We start from the raw sequence: 19,259 nt of genomic DNA, 5'->3' as shown, positions 1-19,259 counted from the left end.
TATTAATAAAAAAATTAATATTTTATATAAAATTGTTTATGTTTTATTAAGTTTCCATACAAGATCTTTTCTGACCTTGTGATTCAGGCATGTCAATATGAGAACTTTGACATCTCTCCTGTCGTCGCTGTTTCTCATCATCCCAGATGGCCTGAAGACCAGGGTTTCTCCCAATCTGATCTGGACACAAAATGCAAAAAAAAAAAAAAAAAAAAAAAAAAAAAATACTCAGAAAATTTACTACACAACACAACTCCAGAGAGACTTAACGTGCATAGTTGATTCTAACAAAGTTTGATTTTACCATGTTGCTTTTTCCACAACAAATATTCAGTTAAAGTGCTTAATACTACGAAAGTATGCAACAACTAATTGTATTAACATTTAAACTAAAACTTTGTAACAGTGTAGTAAACTAGTAAAACAACAAAAAAACATCTGTATAAGCAATCTATTTGAGCCAATATAATCTATGAATCAAACGGTCAAATTTCATACTGAATACCGCTGAAAAATAGGTCATATACATGCAATGTGCTATATAAATTAAGTACGCACAACAATTATGAACAAACTATTAGTTTATTAGCTTATAGTTAATTCATAGTTTATAAACTGTAGTTAATACATTAATAGACTGTACAAATAGTGAGTTCTTCAATAATTGTGCTAATTACAGTGACAATGAATGTTTAATTAGCTCATGTAGAGAGATAAATAATGCTTTGCTGACAGCTTTTTAACCATAAATAGTTTTCATTTTAGATTTGGTAACAGAAAATCGAGAAATATCATTTCTCAAATGTCAAGTGCTTTAAACTGACCTTTACTTTTACATTTTTACAACCTTTACATTAACTGCATTATTATTACGTGTTCTTTAAAATTACACATTACAAATTATATATATAATTAACAATTCCTTTACTTTTAAATGATAATAGTGTTAAAGTGTTAATTACAGTGACAATGAAGAACTCACTATTTATATATAAGCCCATTAATATATTAACAAAATGTAGAGACTACAATACATAAACTATAAACTAATAGTTTAATGATTGTGTATACAAGTGTCACTCACTTTCTTATTTAGTGTTTCTTATCAGTTTCTTATTAGCACACATAATACTAGCATATTGGCTGTTTATTAGTAATTATAATGTCTTATTGGGGAAGTCGTGGCCTTATGGTTAGAAAGTCGTACTCGTAACCCAACGCTTGCGAGTTCGAGTCTCAGGTCCAGTAGGAATTGTAGGTGGGGGGAGTGAATGTACAGCGCTCTCTCCATCCTCAATACCACGACTGAGGTGCCCTTGAGCAAAGCACCGAACCAACTGCTCCCCGGGAGCCGCAGCATAAATGGCTGCCCACTGCTCCGGATGTGTGTTCACAGTGTGTGTCTGTGTGTGCACTTTGGATGGGTTAAATGCAGAGCACAAATTCCGAGTATGGGTAACCATACTTGGCCACATGTCATGTCATGTCACTTTCACTTTTTCACTTTCACTTATTCTGCATGGCCACATTTTAAATCCTTTGATTTATGCAATCATGGCTATTACCCAGTGTAGACAGGGATTTGCTCACACACACACACACACACACACACAACCAATTCTTACTCTCAATCTCTAGGCGGTTGAGAACATCAGCAGCCACGGCATCAACCTCCAGCTCACACACACTCATCCGTTCCACCTCCTCTAAAATCAGAGAACTGCAAAAACACATACCACACATGAAATAAAGGTCAAAATGCCATACAATTCTGGTATGTATTGATGTATAGCAAAAACACACAGACACACCTTGGTATGTTGTCATCCTCCCAGCGCATTGTATCTCTCAGCCCACCATCACTGAGTTTAGATGTGCAGGGATACTTATATGGGCTGGAGATACCCCCTCTATTTGACATATGCTCTCCTCCTGCAGAATCAGAAACAAGTAGCAATAAAGGTGCAAGGTGTAGGCAAAGAGTACATGTAACGTCACGAAAACTACAGTTAGGTCCATATATATATTTGGGCACTGACACAATTTTCATTATTTTGGCTCTGTGAAACAATCAAGATGAAATTGAAGTGCAGACTTTAAGCTTGAATTCAAGGGGTTGAACAAAAATATATATATAAAAAAAAAAGCTTAGGAATTACAACCATTTTTATACACAGTCCTCCCATTTTCAGGGGCTCACATGTAATTGGACAAATAAATATAATCATAAACAAAAAGTAAATTTTTTATATTTTGTTTAGAATTCTCTGCAGGCAATGACTGTCTGGAACTCATCATGGACGTCGCCAGAGACGGGGTTTCCTCCTCCATGATGCATTGCCAGGCCTTTACTGCAGCTGACTTCAGTTGTTGTTTGTTTGTGGGTCTTTCTGTCTTTAGTTTTGTCTCCAGCGAGTGAAATGCTGCTCAATCGGGTTGAGATCAGGAGATTGACTTGGCCATTGCAGAATATTCCACTTTTTTACCTTCACAAATTCATTTTGCTGTATGTTTTGGGTCATTTCCAATTGTACTATGAAGCACCGTCCAATCAACTTTGCTCCATTTGATTGAATCTGGGCAGACAGTATATCCCTGTACACTTCAGAATACTTCCGGCTGTTTCTGTCACGTTATCACTAAACTCCAGTAACCCAGTGCCACTGGAAGCCATGCTCATGCATCACACTGCTCCGCCGTGTTTCACAGATGATGTTGTATGCTTTGGATCATGAGCTTTTCCAAGCCTTCATACTTTTTTCTTCCCATCATTCTGGTACAGGTTGATCTTAATTTCAGCCGTCCAAAGAATGCTTTGAGTAGTGGTCTGGCTTTTTTAGATGTTTTTTGGCAAAATCTAATCTGGCCTTGTTTGCAGCTTGTGCTGAACCCTCTGTATTTGCTCTCGTGAAGTCTTCTCTTGATTGTAGACTTTGACATTGACACATCTGTCTCCTGGAGAGTGTTCTTCTCTTGGCTGGATGTTGTGAAAAGGTTTTTCTTTATCATTGTCCTCCTATCATCCACCACTGCTGTCCTTCGTGGACGTCCAGGCCTTTTTATGTTTCTGAGCTCACCAATGTGTTCTTTTTTTCTCAGAATGTACCAAACTGTTAATTTGGCTGCTCCTAATGTTCCTGCTATCTCTCTCTGATGGATTGGTTTTGTTTTTGAAGCCTAACAATCGTCTGTTTCACCTGTACGGAGAGCTCCTTTGACCGCATGATGTGGGTTCATATTAAAGAGCTGTAATTCCTTAACTTTTCCTCCAATTGTGATGAGAATAACATCAAATTAAAGCTCAGAGTGTGCACTTTAAGCCCATATTCATTATATAACTGTAAATTGAATATGTTTTAGTCAACAGCTAAAACAATAAACATTGTACCTGTGTCCAAATATAAATGGACCCAACTGTATAATGATACAATGAGTGACAACTTAGTGAGGAAGTGATTTGTCAGATCGCTGATTTCGGAGTTTGATTCAGTCTGACTTGTGAACAGGTTTGACATGTTAAAAAAAAAAATTAAAGAAATAATTGGGCACCCCTTTTCAGTGCTGCGCTTGTTGTCTTCTGTCTTCCAGTTTGTATTTCCATAGCATGAAGGCAAGGTAGTACAAATTTAAGAATGAACCGCTCATTTAAAAATTTTCCCGGTCTACTGATATTTGATATGCTTCAAACATTAAAATGCACATGATATCTTCCATTAACTATACAATAAGTAAATCCACTTCACCAGCTAAATACTCTTCAACAGTGATGCTATAGAGCTACTGCAAAAACTGTAGTTTGAAGACAGAATTCTAAAGATGCGCACTTGTTTCTCTGGGGCATAAGGTCTATATACTGTTATATGACATAACAGGGCCTGAACAGGGTGTGAGATTGTCTTGCACACAATTTTAAACATTTACAAAAGTTCTGCCATCACAATGGAGTAATTCCCACACACTTTAACTAAGGTACATGAGTGAAACTACACCTCGATATTAATAATAATTAAAATAAATAAATAAATAAATAAACTAACGAATTACGCATGCAACAATTATATTTGCAGAAAGCACACTTTGTGCTCAAAATGTTTAAATAATTAGGGAGAGTAAAGATACATTTCCAAAAGCACATAAATAAAAAAATATTCAGTTATGAAAATATTCAGTTAAAAACCTCAGTTATGATTTTAAAACAACCATTTTGCCAAGCAAAAATAACTGTATTGTGATATATGTGACCCGTGCTGGCAAAATGAGTTGGAATGCACATGTGCTAATTATAAAAACATTTCTAAATTGCGATCTATGCTCTCAACGTCAAATGCAGAAATGTTAATACATGCGTTTATGACCTCAAGGTTAGACTATTGTAATGCTTTATTGGGTGGTTGTTCTGCACGCTTGATCAACAAACTACAGTTGGTCCAAAATGCAGCAGCTAGAGTCCTTACTAGAACCAGGAAGTATGACCATATTAGCCCGGTTCTGTCAACACTGCACTGGCTCAAACATCGGATAGATTTTAAAATCTTGTTAACTACTTATAAAGCCCTGAATGGCTTAGCTCCTCAGTACTTGAGCGAGCTCTTATCACACTATAGTCCTCCACGTCCGCTGTGTTCTCAAAACTCTGGCCGTTGTCAGATACCTAGAATATCAAAATCGACTGCGGGCAGCAGATCCTTTTCCTATTTAGCACCCAAACTCTGGAACAATCTACCTAACACTTTTCGGGAGGCAGACACACTCTGTCAGTTTAAACCTAGATTAAAAGAACCATCTCTTTAACCTGGCATACACATAACACATTAATACGCTTCTATTATTCAAATCCGTTAAAGGATTGTTAGGCTGCATTAATTAGATCAACCGGAACCGGGAACACTCCCCATAACACACGATGTACTCGTTACATCGTAAGTAATGGCATCTATGCTAATATTTGTCTGTTTCTTTCCTATTCTGTTTCTCAGTCCGTATCCGATCAGATGGTGGATCAGCACCAAGAGATGATGTCTACAGCCCTGATCGTCAGCGGAGACCAGGACACCCAGATGAGCCCCAGAGACATATCCCCAGCGAAAACCTCGATTGAATACAATAAAACTAAAAATATAACAAAATAACTAGAAGTATAATAAAATACCTAACTACATAAATACTATTATTGTTAGAAATGGCTACAAAATAAAACTAGAAATATAAACTTTTGAACTGCGGGTTTCGTCTGGTCAGAGGAGAACTGAACCCCCGACTGATCCCGGTTTCTCCCAAGGTTTTTTTTTCTCCATTCTGTCACAGAGGGAGTTTTGGTTCCTTGCCGCTGTCGCCTCTGGCTTGCTCAGTTGGGGACACTTCATTTCTAACGATTATCGTCGATTCGGTTGCACAGATACTATTTAAACTAAACTGAGCTAGACAATGACATCTCTGAATTCAATAATGAAATGCCTTTAACTGAAAATTGAGTGTTTAATCTTGAACATTATTGACACTCTATTCTCCAATTTGATACTGTTAATTGCTTTGACACAATCTGTATTGTTAAAAGCACTATATAAATAAAGGTGACTTGACTATAAGCACATATTACACAATTATAAAAACATTGCACTTGTCCATCAGAGGCAAAGCACTTGCACCTGACATTTACATTTAATTATTTGTTTTTCTTACTTGAATGTTTTTACTGTTTATTTGCATCTTTGCTCTTATTTTTAATAAATAAATATATATAGTGATTAATAAAGTAATTATTATTAAGAAAAGAATTTGAGGAAAAGATGCATCGTGATGCATCAATAATTGTTTTATAATCGAATTGTTACCCTCTGAATCCAATCGAATCATGATGCAAGTGAAGACTGACACCTCTATTAAATGTCTTCTGTGATTGATCAAAGCAACCCGCACGGTGCATTGCGGTATCATTTTGGGGGGGGTTATAGGTTTTGACGTGGTGTGCCGAATTTTGTGGTATTACTACAGATTTAAAGGTATGGCGGCTAGGTGATTTCAGTTTGGACAAAATGAACAAAATTGCTAACCATCAATTTCAAATAAGCGTAGCTCATTTTTTGTCCGAATCCAATAAATCATATGTCATTTCGAAGGTTTTAACATAACTCATTTAGGAAAATTTGCTCATTGTGTTATGAAAAATTACTTGTATTGTGATTTTGGTTATAGCACCCACCCCTATTTAAAGCGGCTACTTGTGTGTGTGTGTGTGTGTGTGTGCCTGTGTGTGTTACCTGTTGCATGGTTTTTTCGAAACTTAACAGCAGCAAGACTGATCATGTTCATGCCGTAGAGGTTGTAATCGATAAAGAGCTGCAGCAGGAAGGGAATGTGAGCTTCATGGGGCTGAAAACTCTTATTCATTACAGCTCCACCCTGCAGGAGTTCACTCACCCTACAAAAAGAAAACACGCATACAATCAGCAACACCTATCACATCCTGATGTACAATTCCTCCACCCACCACACACAGAACAATTAGCACCAAATAACCAAAGGTTAGTTTGGCTCCAAATTTTTAGTCGTCGATACCAATTCCTATGTAAAAACAGATCTGTGCTGTGTGAATACAGTCTCTTATACATATCGCTGTCTATAATGTCAATAACAATAATCAGTATCACTATAATAACACTAATTTACTTTTTTAAGTTACATGTATGGGATTTTAATGTGATAGGACAGTAAAGAGGAGACAGGATTGGGCGGAGAGAGGGGAAAAGGATCACAAGATGGGAATCGAACTCAGTTAGCCACAAGGCTATTGGCACCGACACTTATTTACTTTTTAATAATTAAAACACTTAGATAGTGAAGGGTTCTACAGGTTTTCTACTTGTAATGTTGCTTGTATGTGAAGCTATATTTAGTTAGTTGAAATGACATTTTCATGATTAATCTGCAATTTTAAAAAAAAGACATTTTATTATTAATTTTATAATAACTGCATTTCTCTTGTATTGAAATACAATTTCAAATGAAATGTTGGCAGTGACAACTCCAGAGGGTATTTTTAAAAAATGGATAGACAAGACCAACTGATGCACTGAAATTTGTTTTTGTAACCAAATTGTTATCCTTTGAATCATAAAAAAATGGAATTGCATTGCAAGACTCAGACCTTTACAAGTCACAGCATCAACTTGAGCCAGAAGTACCAGCACTTCTTTTTATTTAGATTTATTTTTGGTGTTTTTATGCCTTTATTTTGGATAGGATAGTAAGTTGACAGGAAATGAAGTGGAGTGAGAGAGGGGGAAGGGATCAGGAAAGGTCTGCGAGCCGGAACTCGAACTCGGGACACCCGGAGTGCAACGGTGCTACAAGTCGGCGCGCTGCCCACAAGGCTATCAGCACCGACAGAAGTACCAGTACTTTTTGACATCCCTTGACACATCCACACAGTATGTAGTTACACACACACTTGTTCATAAAAAGAAACAACAACTACCAGATTACTAGGACTCACCTTTTGACCATCTGTGGGTTGTACAGGTAAATCTTCATAAAGGTTTTTTCCTTCATATGGTATCCGTAGAAAGGCCTAAGGAGAGATAAGATGGTCAGATCCATGTCCAAATGTTTTAATAGAAGAGAAGAGATCAAATTTGTGTCTTTGCAAACAACATTGTTTAACTAGCTGTGGATAGTGCGATTTCATGTGCACTTGTTCTATACTACTATGTGCTATAGTGTCCACAATCTGTGCCCCAGTGTTGTTGCATAAGATTAATTTTGTATAGCATTATTTGTATAATAGCCAAATAGTTGGTATAAGTGAAAAAGAAAACTAATCAAACTGACAAATCACATTAAAGTCAGCATGAAATGGAAGTTGAAATGGTCTTTTCTTCACTATTGTGATATATCCAAATGGGATACGATTACACGTCCATCAGGAACTGACTGGATTGTTGATTTACTATTGCTGCGATGAGAAACACTACTGGAAGTCAAATATCATCAGAGAAGAGAAGAGACGTCATTGTAGCAGGGAGGCAATGTTATTTTGAAAAAAAGAAATGTCGATTTTGATTCCATGATGACTTTAAAGACATGTTTGAATGTAGAGTTCTTGTAATTGCATTCTTGCATGTAAAAATACCATATTAGAGATCTAACTACAATTATATACTGGAAAGACACTATGCAATTAGATAACTCAACCAATGAGAACTACTAGTCTACTAGTACAAATTTAACTGCAGAGCTCTCTAAAAGGAATTATTATCAGAATAAACAATCATAAAGCAATTAAATAAATGACTAAATGAATAAGGGAACACTTAAATCACAGTATAACACCAAGTCGGTTAAACAATCAAGGATATCATTCTGTCCGGTTACAAAGCATTAGTGATTGTAAATTAGTTTCACCTACAACAGCAAGAAAACACCTAAAAAAAAAAAACGAATGGTTTCACAGCTGGTGGCCATATACGATTGCACTCTCCTTTTCATTCCAGACTGATTTGTCTCAAGTTTGTGTTTTGTTAGGGTCCTTCTCACTGCTTGTAGCATGGGGTAGTAGCTTAAACCCAATCAGGTCGTAAAGGTAGTCCAGCTCCTCCAGGATGAAGAGTTAAAAATGCACAGATCAGCTCTCAGCTCAATATGAAACGCCTATAGAGATCTGAGATAAGTGGTGTGATAAGAACCTTAAGTTGCCTTTGTCAAATGTGTTTGTTTGTTTGCTAACATAACCACATATGAGCTCTGACCAAAAAAAACAAAAAAACATCTTTGAACTCAAAAGTACAAAGTTATAAAATTGGAAGCTTAAGAAGGCTTCTGTTCGCTTGACGTCCATTGAAAAGAACTAATTAAAAAAATATATATATATATATTACATTATTGGCGTTATTACATAACTTGGTGTTTTCTTTGCTTTTACCTATTTTAAGAGTAAACAGATGTGAATTAATACAATAATGAAATGTTACCGTTCAATAAAAGCATAACGGTCGCAGATTACAGACAGACATACACAAACTAATGAGAATTTAATCATTAGTTAAACAAGTTTGAAGAGAGTGAATTATGTTATATTATATGAATGCAGGGGTCAATGCTCAGCATTACCCATTGGTGATTTGTCTTCATATTTTCAGCACAATTTGTAGGTTAATCTGGAACTGGTTTGGAAAGTGAATTATGCATAATAAAACTTTAAATACATTGTTACAAATGCAGACTTTAAGCTATGCAAATAGACCTCATGCCAGAGGGTGGCCCCTGACAGCATCAGGCAATCAGAATGCTGGATCTGAAAGGTGCCAACTTGCAAACCCCGCCTTCTCAGGGAAGGAATAAAAGTTATCTTCAAGACAAAGAGTGTGCCAAGTGGTGTGGTCGACCTTGCGCTAAGATGTTGTTGCAAAATTAGGTTCTAAGCAGAAAATAAGAAGTTCTGCAAGAAGTGAGTTGGGGGAGTTTGGAAACTGCCACAGCAACAATGACCACAAGCTTAGTGCCCCCCAATCTTCTACAATGACTTCAGAATCTTCTCTTCAGCGATCCTCTACTTGCGAGTTCCAGACTGCCAGGATCTTCTGCAACGACTTTACGAACATCAACGTAAATGATCCTCCCTCCTGCGTGTTCCTGGTAGTCCGGATCTTCTGTACAGACTTCAGAACCTTCACCTTCAAGGCTCCGGTTTGCGTGTTCCAGACCAAAGAACCTTCTTGGTGATCAGGAGTTTATCGTTCACCAGTGCTTCATGTTCAAGACTGTGAAATGGATCCAACTCCTTTCCTTCCACTGCAACGACAAGTGGAAGACGTCGCTGCTCAAACTCAGCACATGACTAGGCGGAAGGTAAATATATCATTCTTTCCAAAACTCTTTCCAGAGACCATTGGCATTAGTGTAGTGTATTAGTGCATTCGATTCTAGAAAACTGATGTCAGTTAATAACAAATAATCTTTCGATTTTTGTCGAAACTAGAATAAGATTTACCTTATTACTTCTAGGAAACTTCAGTTTATCTTTCCACAAGATAACGTTCATAGTAACATCCAACTCAGTCACTTGCATTTATCAATCTTTTGCACTTTATCCATTCATTGTATTCATTTAGTAGTTGTTAGTTACTCTCACCTATCCCTTTTGTTAACAAAACCCCTTTTCGATGTGTGAATTGGGAGACAGCTTATAACTGGCAATCTTAAAATAAAAGGATATTTTCTACACTGATTTTTAGAACACCATTTAATTGGCCAGGTGCTCACTTCTACAATTGGGAATAGTCTTTGCATATGCTCTCAAGACAACAAATCCAAACTTTAAGTGTGAATGGGAAAAAAATTTTTTAAAAATTTTTTTATTACTTGTAATAAAAAGACAGGGCTCTACGCACCTGGCAAGGCTGAGCACCTCTGATAATTATATAGTTATCAAAACAATCATAGATTATTATTCAGTACAGTGGGAAAATTAACAGACAATCAGACGTACAATAAGAAGCAGCGTTTCAGTTTTTAGCATCCAATGTCATCCCCCAAGAAAAATTGCAGTGCTTTACTCCCATAAAACTTACAAAACTTACACTACATCAAAACTAACGAGATGTACACTAGATCCCTACCACTACACTACTGAAAGAATTGAGCCCTGTAGCAGGTGTGCCTATTCTCATCATTATAAACACCTCCTTATCTTGTTCTGATAACCTTCAAGCTGACAGTTATTAAGCTTCTAAATCAGGGGTTCTCAACTCTGGCCCGTGAGATCCATTTTCCTACAGAGTTCAGCTCCAACCTTGATTAAACTCACCTGCCTGTAACTTTATAGGCTGCGTTCCACTCCACTTTTAGACACGCACTTGCAAACTTCCCCAAGCACTTCCCCTTGGGGGAATCCCCGCTGCCATTTTGAAGTGCGTTCCACTTTATGAAGTGGACAAGGTAAGTTTATATGGACAGACCCTCGATCCCTCAATTTTGACCGAGGGGGCGAGTCTACTTCATATGCACACTTCAGGACACTCCACAGACCACAATGCAACTCAATTGTGATGTCGTCGCAGATTGCGTTGAATTTATCCCCACCCCAAACAACTCTACAATATATAAATTATTATTTTTTTTTACATTTATAACAGCCCAAGCATACCTATATACTGAATGCTGCACCAAACTAATTTGTAAGGGAAAAAATGTAAACAATAAACCAACTCCATAGCGGATTCTGTGATGAAGGGCTTAGGATGTTCCAGTTCAGCCCATTGCAAGGGTACCACCAGAAGTGGGCACTCATGCAACAATCTCAAGCGTAAACTCATGACGTACATCCAAGTAAACGAGACTGAGGGAAGTTTGTGAGTGAAGGGCATGAGAGAAAAAATAAAAATTACCTGGAACACAGCCATAGTGATTCTAAAGACCTTGATTAGCTTGTTCAGGTGTGTTTGATTAGGGTTGGAGCTGAACTCTGCAGGACAATGGATCTTAAGGGCCAGAGTTGAGAACCCCTGCTCTAGATACTATAGCGCAGTGGTTCTCAATTACAGTCCTCGCGTAAAACCGTTCTGCATATTTTGCACGTCTCTCTTAGTTAACACACCTGAGAAGCATAGAGAAGTGTGACAATATACAACTGTAAATAAATACAATTTAAATTCATGTCTCGCACACTTTAATCCCCTTTGAATGGACCGTATACGTGCCCTTCGAACGATGTTTCATATGTTCATGTTGGAATATCCTGTGATGTCCACTTCGCAGGGCACTTATGGTCAAATAACCACTGCTATAGTGAATTGGCAAATTACAGACCCATCTCAAATCCTACTTATGTCTATAATATTACAAAAAGTTGAATCTGCTTAATTATGCTCCTTTTTGTAGGAAAGCCCTAAACAGTCTAGTTCTTCATATTTAACTGATCCTCTATCATGCTACAAACCATCATGTTCTTTAAGGTCACAAAACTGGACTTTTTAATAGTACTAAAAACAAAGTTTACTAATGGAGGCAGAACATTTTGCATTTGGCTCTTAAACACTGGAGTAGCCTTCCTAAAAAATATCTGGGGGTCAGACATGCTCTCTAAATCCAAGTTAAAGTGCCATCTCCTCCAGCCAAGTATTCATATAATGCAGTCAAATACTATCTTTATATTGTCATAATGATCACAAGATGTAATCATTGCCTAAAATATTCATTATGTCTACTTAACTTAAATAATGATGAGTCACATGCATGATCTCTCTCATAGCAGTATACTACTGCCACATGGATAATACTTTGACACACTCATCTCTGACTAATTAACAGACTACTTGCTGATTGCACCATTGAAAACACTTGTGAAAAGCATTACACTACATACTGAATTCAATTTTATATGTGGAACTGTTTTGAAAACTTTTGCTATGATCTTAACACTACAGTTACCAAGATTAGCTACTTATTAAGTGTTGAATACAGCATTCTATTTATATATATGCTTTTTATTAATATTTAATATTATCAAGTTTCACTGAGCAGTGTAGACCGCATCAATTTTAGAGGAAGTTTTGGCGAAAGTGCAACTCGGAGCTCGCACTTTTTGATTGACGGATCTGATAAAAAGTAAAATAAAAAAATGGGAGCACTCTTTGCTCGCTTTCTATATATAATTTAATCAATTCATATAAAATATACTAGTAAGAGGAACAATGTGAAGCTGATGATTTAGTCACTGGTTGCTTACATACTGCAACATTACTGTTGGGTCCATAAAATTTTTTTGCAAAGCCTGCAAACCAAACCAATTTTCAACTGGAGAAGCCATGGTGAAATAAACCGAACAAACAAATAATGCTCTGAAACATTCATATGGCTGAAAATAAACAGCCACTTTCGTAACATAAGATTTAAAGGGTGATGTTTTTAGTGCAGTGATCCTGTCCAGTATTTCTTCTGCCTGAACACATTAATGCACCAGTGGGTGGGTCTAAGAGGCAATGATGAAGTAGGTGTTGATCTGTGTTTGTGCAGGCAGGCTTGTGCAGATATACAAGTCTCTATTATGTAATAAAAACCTAAATAAAATTAGTTAAAATTAGTAGTGGTTCAAGAAAACACTAGTGTGCTCTTGTGTGCCTTTTACACATACATGCCAGACACCAGAACCACTTTAAAGATGTGCTGCACATTAGACGAGGGGTTTCCCATGCTGACGTTCAGGGCTCTGTCAATACTGTAGGCCACCTGCCGAAGGTAACGATCTGCATCCTGTCCAAACCCATCATACGGCACATAGATGTATGGGAACACACCATGCAGATGAAGACATGTCTTCTGGCCTAGAAACAAAAGATAAAGAGAATCAGCATCATCTTAAACAAGTGACAAACATTTTTTAAATAAAAGGTGCTTGGGAGATTTTATGCACTCTTCTCAGATAAGGGGCTGTACTTATGCAGTTTGGTTTGACCGCACAACACTCTCTGCCACAACAGATTTGTGTTAATGTCATCATTGTTTGATAAATATCCTGCACATTACGAGGTTTTAAATTTGTCCTTTTTGCTTTTAAATCCAAAGAAACACCATACATAATAGATCAAGTGACATGTCTATTGCACTTACACTGCAAGACTTACAGGGGTAATTCACCACTGGCAAGTTAGGCTTAAATAAAACTTGGCTCTCTAAGCAGTAAATATGAGAACATTTTTTAAAATCTGTTCTATATGAAGAAGAAAAAAAGAGAGAGAGAGAAAATAGAAAAGGGACTGTAATGTTCCCTTGTGCCAAAACCTTTGAAATCCATAATGCGGTTTTGATTTTTGCGAAATGCAAAGTGCAAAAACTCAATTTGTAGATTTAACAAAACCCCTGGAACTTGACTCGTTTTGTGGACAAATAAACTATGGGTGTGCACGAATAGTCAATTATTGCGATATTCCATCATGGAAGATTACGAAATTCCCAAAATCAGAACTTCAACTTGAAAGCATGGTTTCCAAAATACTTTAGAGACCATTAGGTCTGCAACAAACGTTTATTTTGATAATAGATGATTAGTTGACTAATATTCGATTATTTCACAGATTAATGAATAAGCTTTGATCAATTATTCAGCTTTTACAATTAGATCAAATATTGGGTCACACTTTATATTAAGTGGCCTTAACTACTATGTACTTACAAAAAAATAAGTACAACGTACTTATTGTGGTCATATTGTATTGCAAAACACTTTTGCTGCCATTGAGGTGGGATATGGGTAAGGTTAGGGACCGGTTTGGTGGTATGGGTAGGTTCAGGGGTGGGTTAAGGTGCAATTATATGAGTCAACAGTGTAATTATATATGTAATTACATCTGTAATTTCTGTAGGTATTTTTAAAAATACAAGTACAATGTAAAAACATGTACACAATAAGTACATTGTACCAAATAATTAATTTAAGTGTAAGTACATAGTAGTTAAGGCCACCTAATATAAAGTGGGACCAAATATTGAGTTATACATATTCTAACTACTTAATTAAACCGCTTTAGCTAAACAATTATATTAATATATATTAATAACTACAATTTTTTTTTTTTTTTTACAATATAAATAAATATATTTGGCACACAAATGTCAGACAGAGAGACACATTAATTTAATTGTATGAAAAACCACGAAGATTTAAACTGTATGAAAAAGTAACTCATTCTGCCTAACAGCTTTTGTAAGTCATATGGAACAAAATAATGGCAAGTTATAAGACATTTTTTAATAAATTATTTTATTCACAACATTAGCTCTCGTAAAACACCTTATATTGTTATAAAAATCAAAACAGTATTGAGCTAGATTAGCAAGCTTTAATCTCTGCAAACCAAACCATCAATTTAATGTAATTAGGTGTTTTTTTAATTTATTTATTTTTTTGCATTCACTAATAAAAAGATTTAACATTAGCTAGCTCAACACTGGAGAGCTGCTTAATAAAAGAAAGTCAAGTTGTAATTCTAAGGGTGCTTTCACACTAGCACTTCGGGTTCGATTGACGTCAGAGTTCAGTACATTTGGATGATATGAACGCTGTCTTCCGAACTTGGGTGTGCACCCTTTGAACCATACCCAAGTCCGCTTAAAAGGGGTGGTCTGGGGTACGGTTCAAGTGAAATCCAATACGGTTTGTTGCTGATATGAATGCAACAGTACTAAAATCGCAGAAGTGAACGGCTATTAATGACGTTTTATTTGATAATGTATGTTTGTGTGCGTTTCACTCACTTTCCTGATGAGCGTGACAGACACTGCAAACAGAGAGCTAATATACATTTCTGATTACCTTCAGTGTTCTTTAGAGCATTTGTAGTACATTCATAGGACTGACGTAAGTGCCGTTATGTACCGACACTTTGGAAACAAAACCAATGGTTCAAAAGCCTATACGTAAAAAGTGAAGAGAGCAATGCTATGCATTTTGCCGCGCCATCATTACTATGTAACAGGGTAAACGGCTGCTGGCTTGATGACGAAACCCGAGCATTGGAAGAGTGACACTCCGCTGCCAGCCAAGGCAGATAATTTGATAAAGTCTGTAGAACAACGGGGCCTGGACGGTAAATTGGTCACTTGCATGCCTGACAATGCTATTAATATGGTAGCTGCAAACAAAGATGTGACCTAAAAATCTGTACACACATGCTTCAATTGGCCATCAATGACGGATTTAAAGCTGCAAGCATAAATAAGCTCATTTGGTGCATGTAGTAAACTTGGACATATCCATAATAGCATGATTGCAAATCTTCCTGCATTACAACCAGTGCATGCATTTTCATTTAAATTCACCTGTTAAGGCTCAATAATAAGGACTGAACAAAGGCCCAGTGCAAGTGTAAAAGACGACAGAAACAGTTGACTGAACTGTTGAGCACTGTGTGAAAAGTTTTCTGTGCACACACACAAAGCAGCGGGCATCTCAGACAGCGTGTGAATACTTAATTGAATTAACTGAATTTCAGATAAATGTTAATGTTATATATTTTGGTTGCATTTGTGAGTTAATAAAAGTGCAGCTGGTTGTGTAAAAAAGTTACATAATATAATATCGATATTGATCGATATACTCCCGAATCGAATCGTATTGTAATCGAATCGTAGAATTTTTTGAAGTATCGGCAAAAAAAGTATCCCTGCTCTAGAACAGGGGTTCTCAACACTGACCCTGGAACCTAATCCTAAATCAAACACACCTCAGGTCATCACTCATCTGTTCTTTAGACACAAAAACCTGAGCTGGAGCGTGTAAGACCAAGGCAGTAGTGGGGTGCTCCTTGAACAGGGTAGAGAATTACTGCAAGAAGACACAACTTTAGGCAAGAGACTGCTTTACTGACATTTTCATGAACCATAAATGCATGAATACACACACAGAGCAAAATCCACCCATTTAGAACAAGCTTACTCAGATACATCCCAGCAACATATGAGCAACTGTAGTTGCTAGGCAACCAGACCAGCCACAGCACTGTTCTAAAAGAGATTGTGCAAGTACTAAATTGAGTTGTCTTTTGTATCTTGCACTTGTTTTGCACTTGCTTTTCATATCTTGCAATCACGTTCAGTGCAGAGATGATGTGAAGCCATCTGGGCATTGTATTGAAAGCCCTGAGAAACTACTGTTGAGTGACTTCTTCCCTTAGAGACTGATATTTTTGATTACCAGTGTTGGGCACGTTACTTTAAAAAAGTAATTAGTTATAGTTACTAGTTACTTCTCACAAATAGTAACTGAGTTGCATCATTATAAAAGTAACTAATTACCAGGGAAAGTAACTATTGCGTTACTTAAAAAAAAAAAAAAAAAGTTCAAATGTGTCAAATAACTTGGATGCCCCCAATATCAAATGTGTTAAATGAAGGAAATGGACACTAAATAGAATAAATTATTATTATAATACATTGTACACTAATCTACACTATTTTAAATGTTACTGTGGGACAATGTGAGAGACACCTATCAAATTCAATATATTATTGTAAATATTATCAACCCTCTATGGGCACCTTAGCAATAGAATTGCCATTAGCTAGTAAATTTTTACCATTGGCTAGTTTACTCACCAGACTAATATTAATTATCTGATATACTATTTTATATCATATACAGTGTATGTGTATGTATGTGTATGATTAACCACATTATTTTAGAAAGCTGAGTTAAATTTCACTAGCCAAACCCAGGCCTGATTACTGCCAGACCTGTTGAATCAAGAAATCACTTAAATAGAACCTGTCTGACAAAGTGAAGCATGTTTAAAGAGCAACACATCATTCCACGATGTTAAGAAATTCATAAACAGATGAGAAACAAAATAGTTTACATGTATCAGTCAGGAAAGGGTTATAAAGCCATTTCTAAGGCTTTGGGACAAAAGTTGAACTTTTTGGAAGGTGTTTGTCCCGTTACATCTGGCGTAAAACCAACAAAGCATTTCATAAAAACAACATCATGCCAACAGTCAAACATGGTGGTGGTAGTGTGATGGTCTGAGGCTGCTTTGCAGCTTCAGAACCTGGATGACTTGCCATAATTGATGGAACCATGAATTCTGCACTCTATCAGAAAATCCTGAAGGAGAATGTCCGGCCATCAGTTTGTGACCTCAAGCTCAAGCGCGCTTGGGTTATGCAGCAGGACAATGATTCCAAACACAGCAGCAAGTCCACCTCTGAATGTCACAAGAAAAACAAAATTAAGGTTTTGGAGTGGCGATTGAAATGCTGTGGCATGACCTTAAACCGTCCATTCATGCTCGAAAACCCTCCAATGTGGCTGAACTACAACAATTCTACAAAGAAGAATGGGCCAAAATTCCCCCCCAATAAAAAAAATAATTTTTTTTTTAAAAAGGGCATTGTAACGGGGGAAACAGTAATTCGTTTGATTACTCTTTACTGAAAAAAAATAACGCTGTTAGTAACGCCGTTTATTTATAATGCCGTTATTCACGTCACTGTTGGTTACACTCAAAAAATATATTTTTTTAATTATTCTTGGCACAATTTTTTTTTTATTAAGTATTTGCATCTATTTGATTATTTAAATGAGTAAAAAAAATGTATGTACTCCAATTACTTAGAATCAATATAAATCCGTTAACTGTCAAAACTATTAGATTTAATCAGTTAAAAATTATGAATAGGGTTTAAATAAAGCTGGCTCTGAAACCATTCAGATCCAATTAGTTAAAATTGCATGCGATTGGTTTACATACAAATGGAATCGTTTATCAAACTTCAGTCGGTAGGTGGCGGTACTGCACAATAACATGTCTAAAGCGGCTTTGGTAATGCACGTGCAAATAAAAATAGAAATAAAAAAAGCAGTGCCAGAAGAAGCATTCTTCTGAATCTCCTCACCATTTTGCATTGGAGCAGCCAGGATCATAATCTATTTGCAAGGTAAGATATATTTTATCTGTACTCAATGTATATTATTTGACCATGTAATTGTATATGTATTATTAGTGCGGTTGATATCGTATTACACTAATATCAAGACACAGACTATCGTTTATTTCAGCTAGCTAATGGTACTAATTAGGACTGGGTTGAAATCTGTTTTTCGATTTTAATCGTTTCTCAATCCTAAGAATCGATAGATGCTGTTTTCACTTGATGTGTAAACTTAAATTAATGAAACAATAAATCACAGTAAGTTTTGACACTTGTGATATGAAACAAAGTGTCAGATTTCAGATTCTGTCAACTGTATCACTAAAGTTAAATAGTAAATACAGTTTTGGTGTTAAATGTAACGTGAAAGATCATTTTAGTGCCTCAGTACAAGCAGCAGTGCAGAACTCGCATGAACCGATCATCTCTTCCTCTTTACTTCTAGTCACAGCAAATAAACATGAACGATCATCAGAAGGTGTTGAAAGAAACAGAACATCCTACCGGAATGAATCACATCTCATGTAATCGCTCAGAATTTCAACACGTCAAAGAAACGGCTTGTAAACAATGTCACAGAAAAGCCATTGAGTGAGTTATAAACTTGTTACTGAACTAAAAAAATAAATAAATAAAAAGGATAATTTTGTTAAATATATGCACTAGATGAATGAATGAATGAAGCAAGCATTTATATAGCGCTTTGTGTATTGCTGTACACCCAAAGCGCTTTACAATTATGTAGGGGGGGGGTCTCTCCTCAACCACCACCAGTGTGCAGCATCCACTTGAATGATGCGACGGCAGCCACAGGACAACGGCGCCAGTGCGCTCACCAC

General features: G+C 36.5%; 1 protein-coding gene across 2 annotated transcripts in view; it reads right to left on the bottom strand.

The window, feature by feature from the left end:
• The window catches only part of rev3l (REV3 like, DNA directed polymerase zeta catalytic subunit), a 73,593-nt gene that overhangs the window by 33,605 nt on the left and 20,729 nt on the right, over nucleotides 1-19,259 (bottom strand). For both annotated transcript variants that reach the window (XM_058755029.1, XM_058755030.1), the window contains exons 2-7: nucleotides 13,127-13,316; nucleotides 7,493-7,567; nucleotides 6,258-6,418; nucleotides 1,812-1,932; nucleotides 1,626-1,720; nucleotides 76-180 (exon numbers count right to left, since the gene is read on the bottom strand). In XM_058755029.1, coding sequence (XP_058611012.1) covers nucleotides 76-180; nucleotides 1,626-1,720; nucleotides 1,812-1,932; nucleotides 6,258-6,418; nucleotides 7,493-7,567; nucleotides 13,127-13,316 — 747 coding nt within the window. The remainder of the gene's footprint in view (nucleotides 1-75; nucleotides 181-1,625; nucleotides 1,721-1,811; nucleotides 1,933-6,257; nucleotides 6,419-7,492; nucleotides 7,568-13,126; nucleotides 13,317-19,259) is intronic.

Source organism: Onychostoma macrolepis, chromosome 20, assembly GCF_012432095.1.
Source record: "Onychostoma macrolepis isolate SWU-2019 chromosome 20, ASM1243209v1, whole genome shotgun sequence".
Lineage (NCBI taxonomy): Eukaryota > Metazoa > Chordata > Actinopteri > Cypriniformes > Cyprinidae > Onychostoma > Onychostoma macrolepis.
This window is presented reverse-complemented; position numbering and strand designations above follow the sequence as displayed.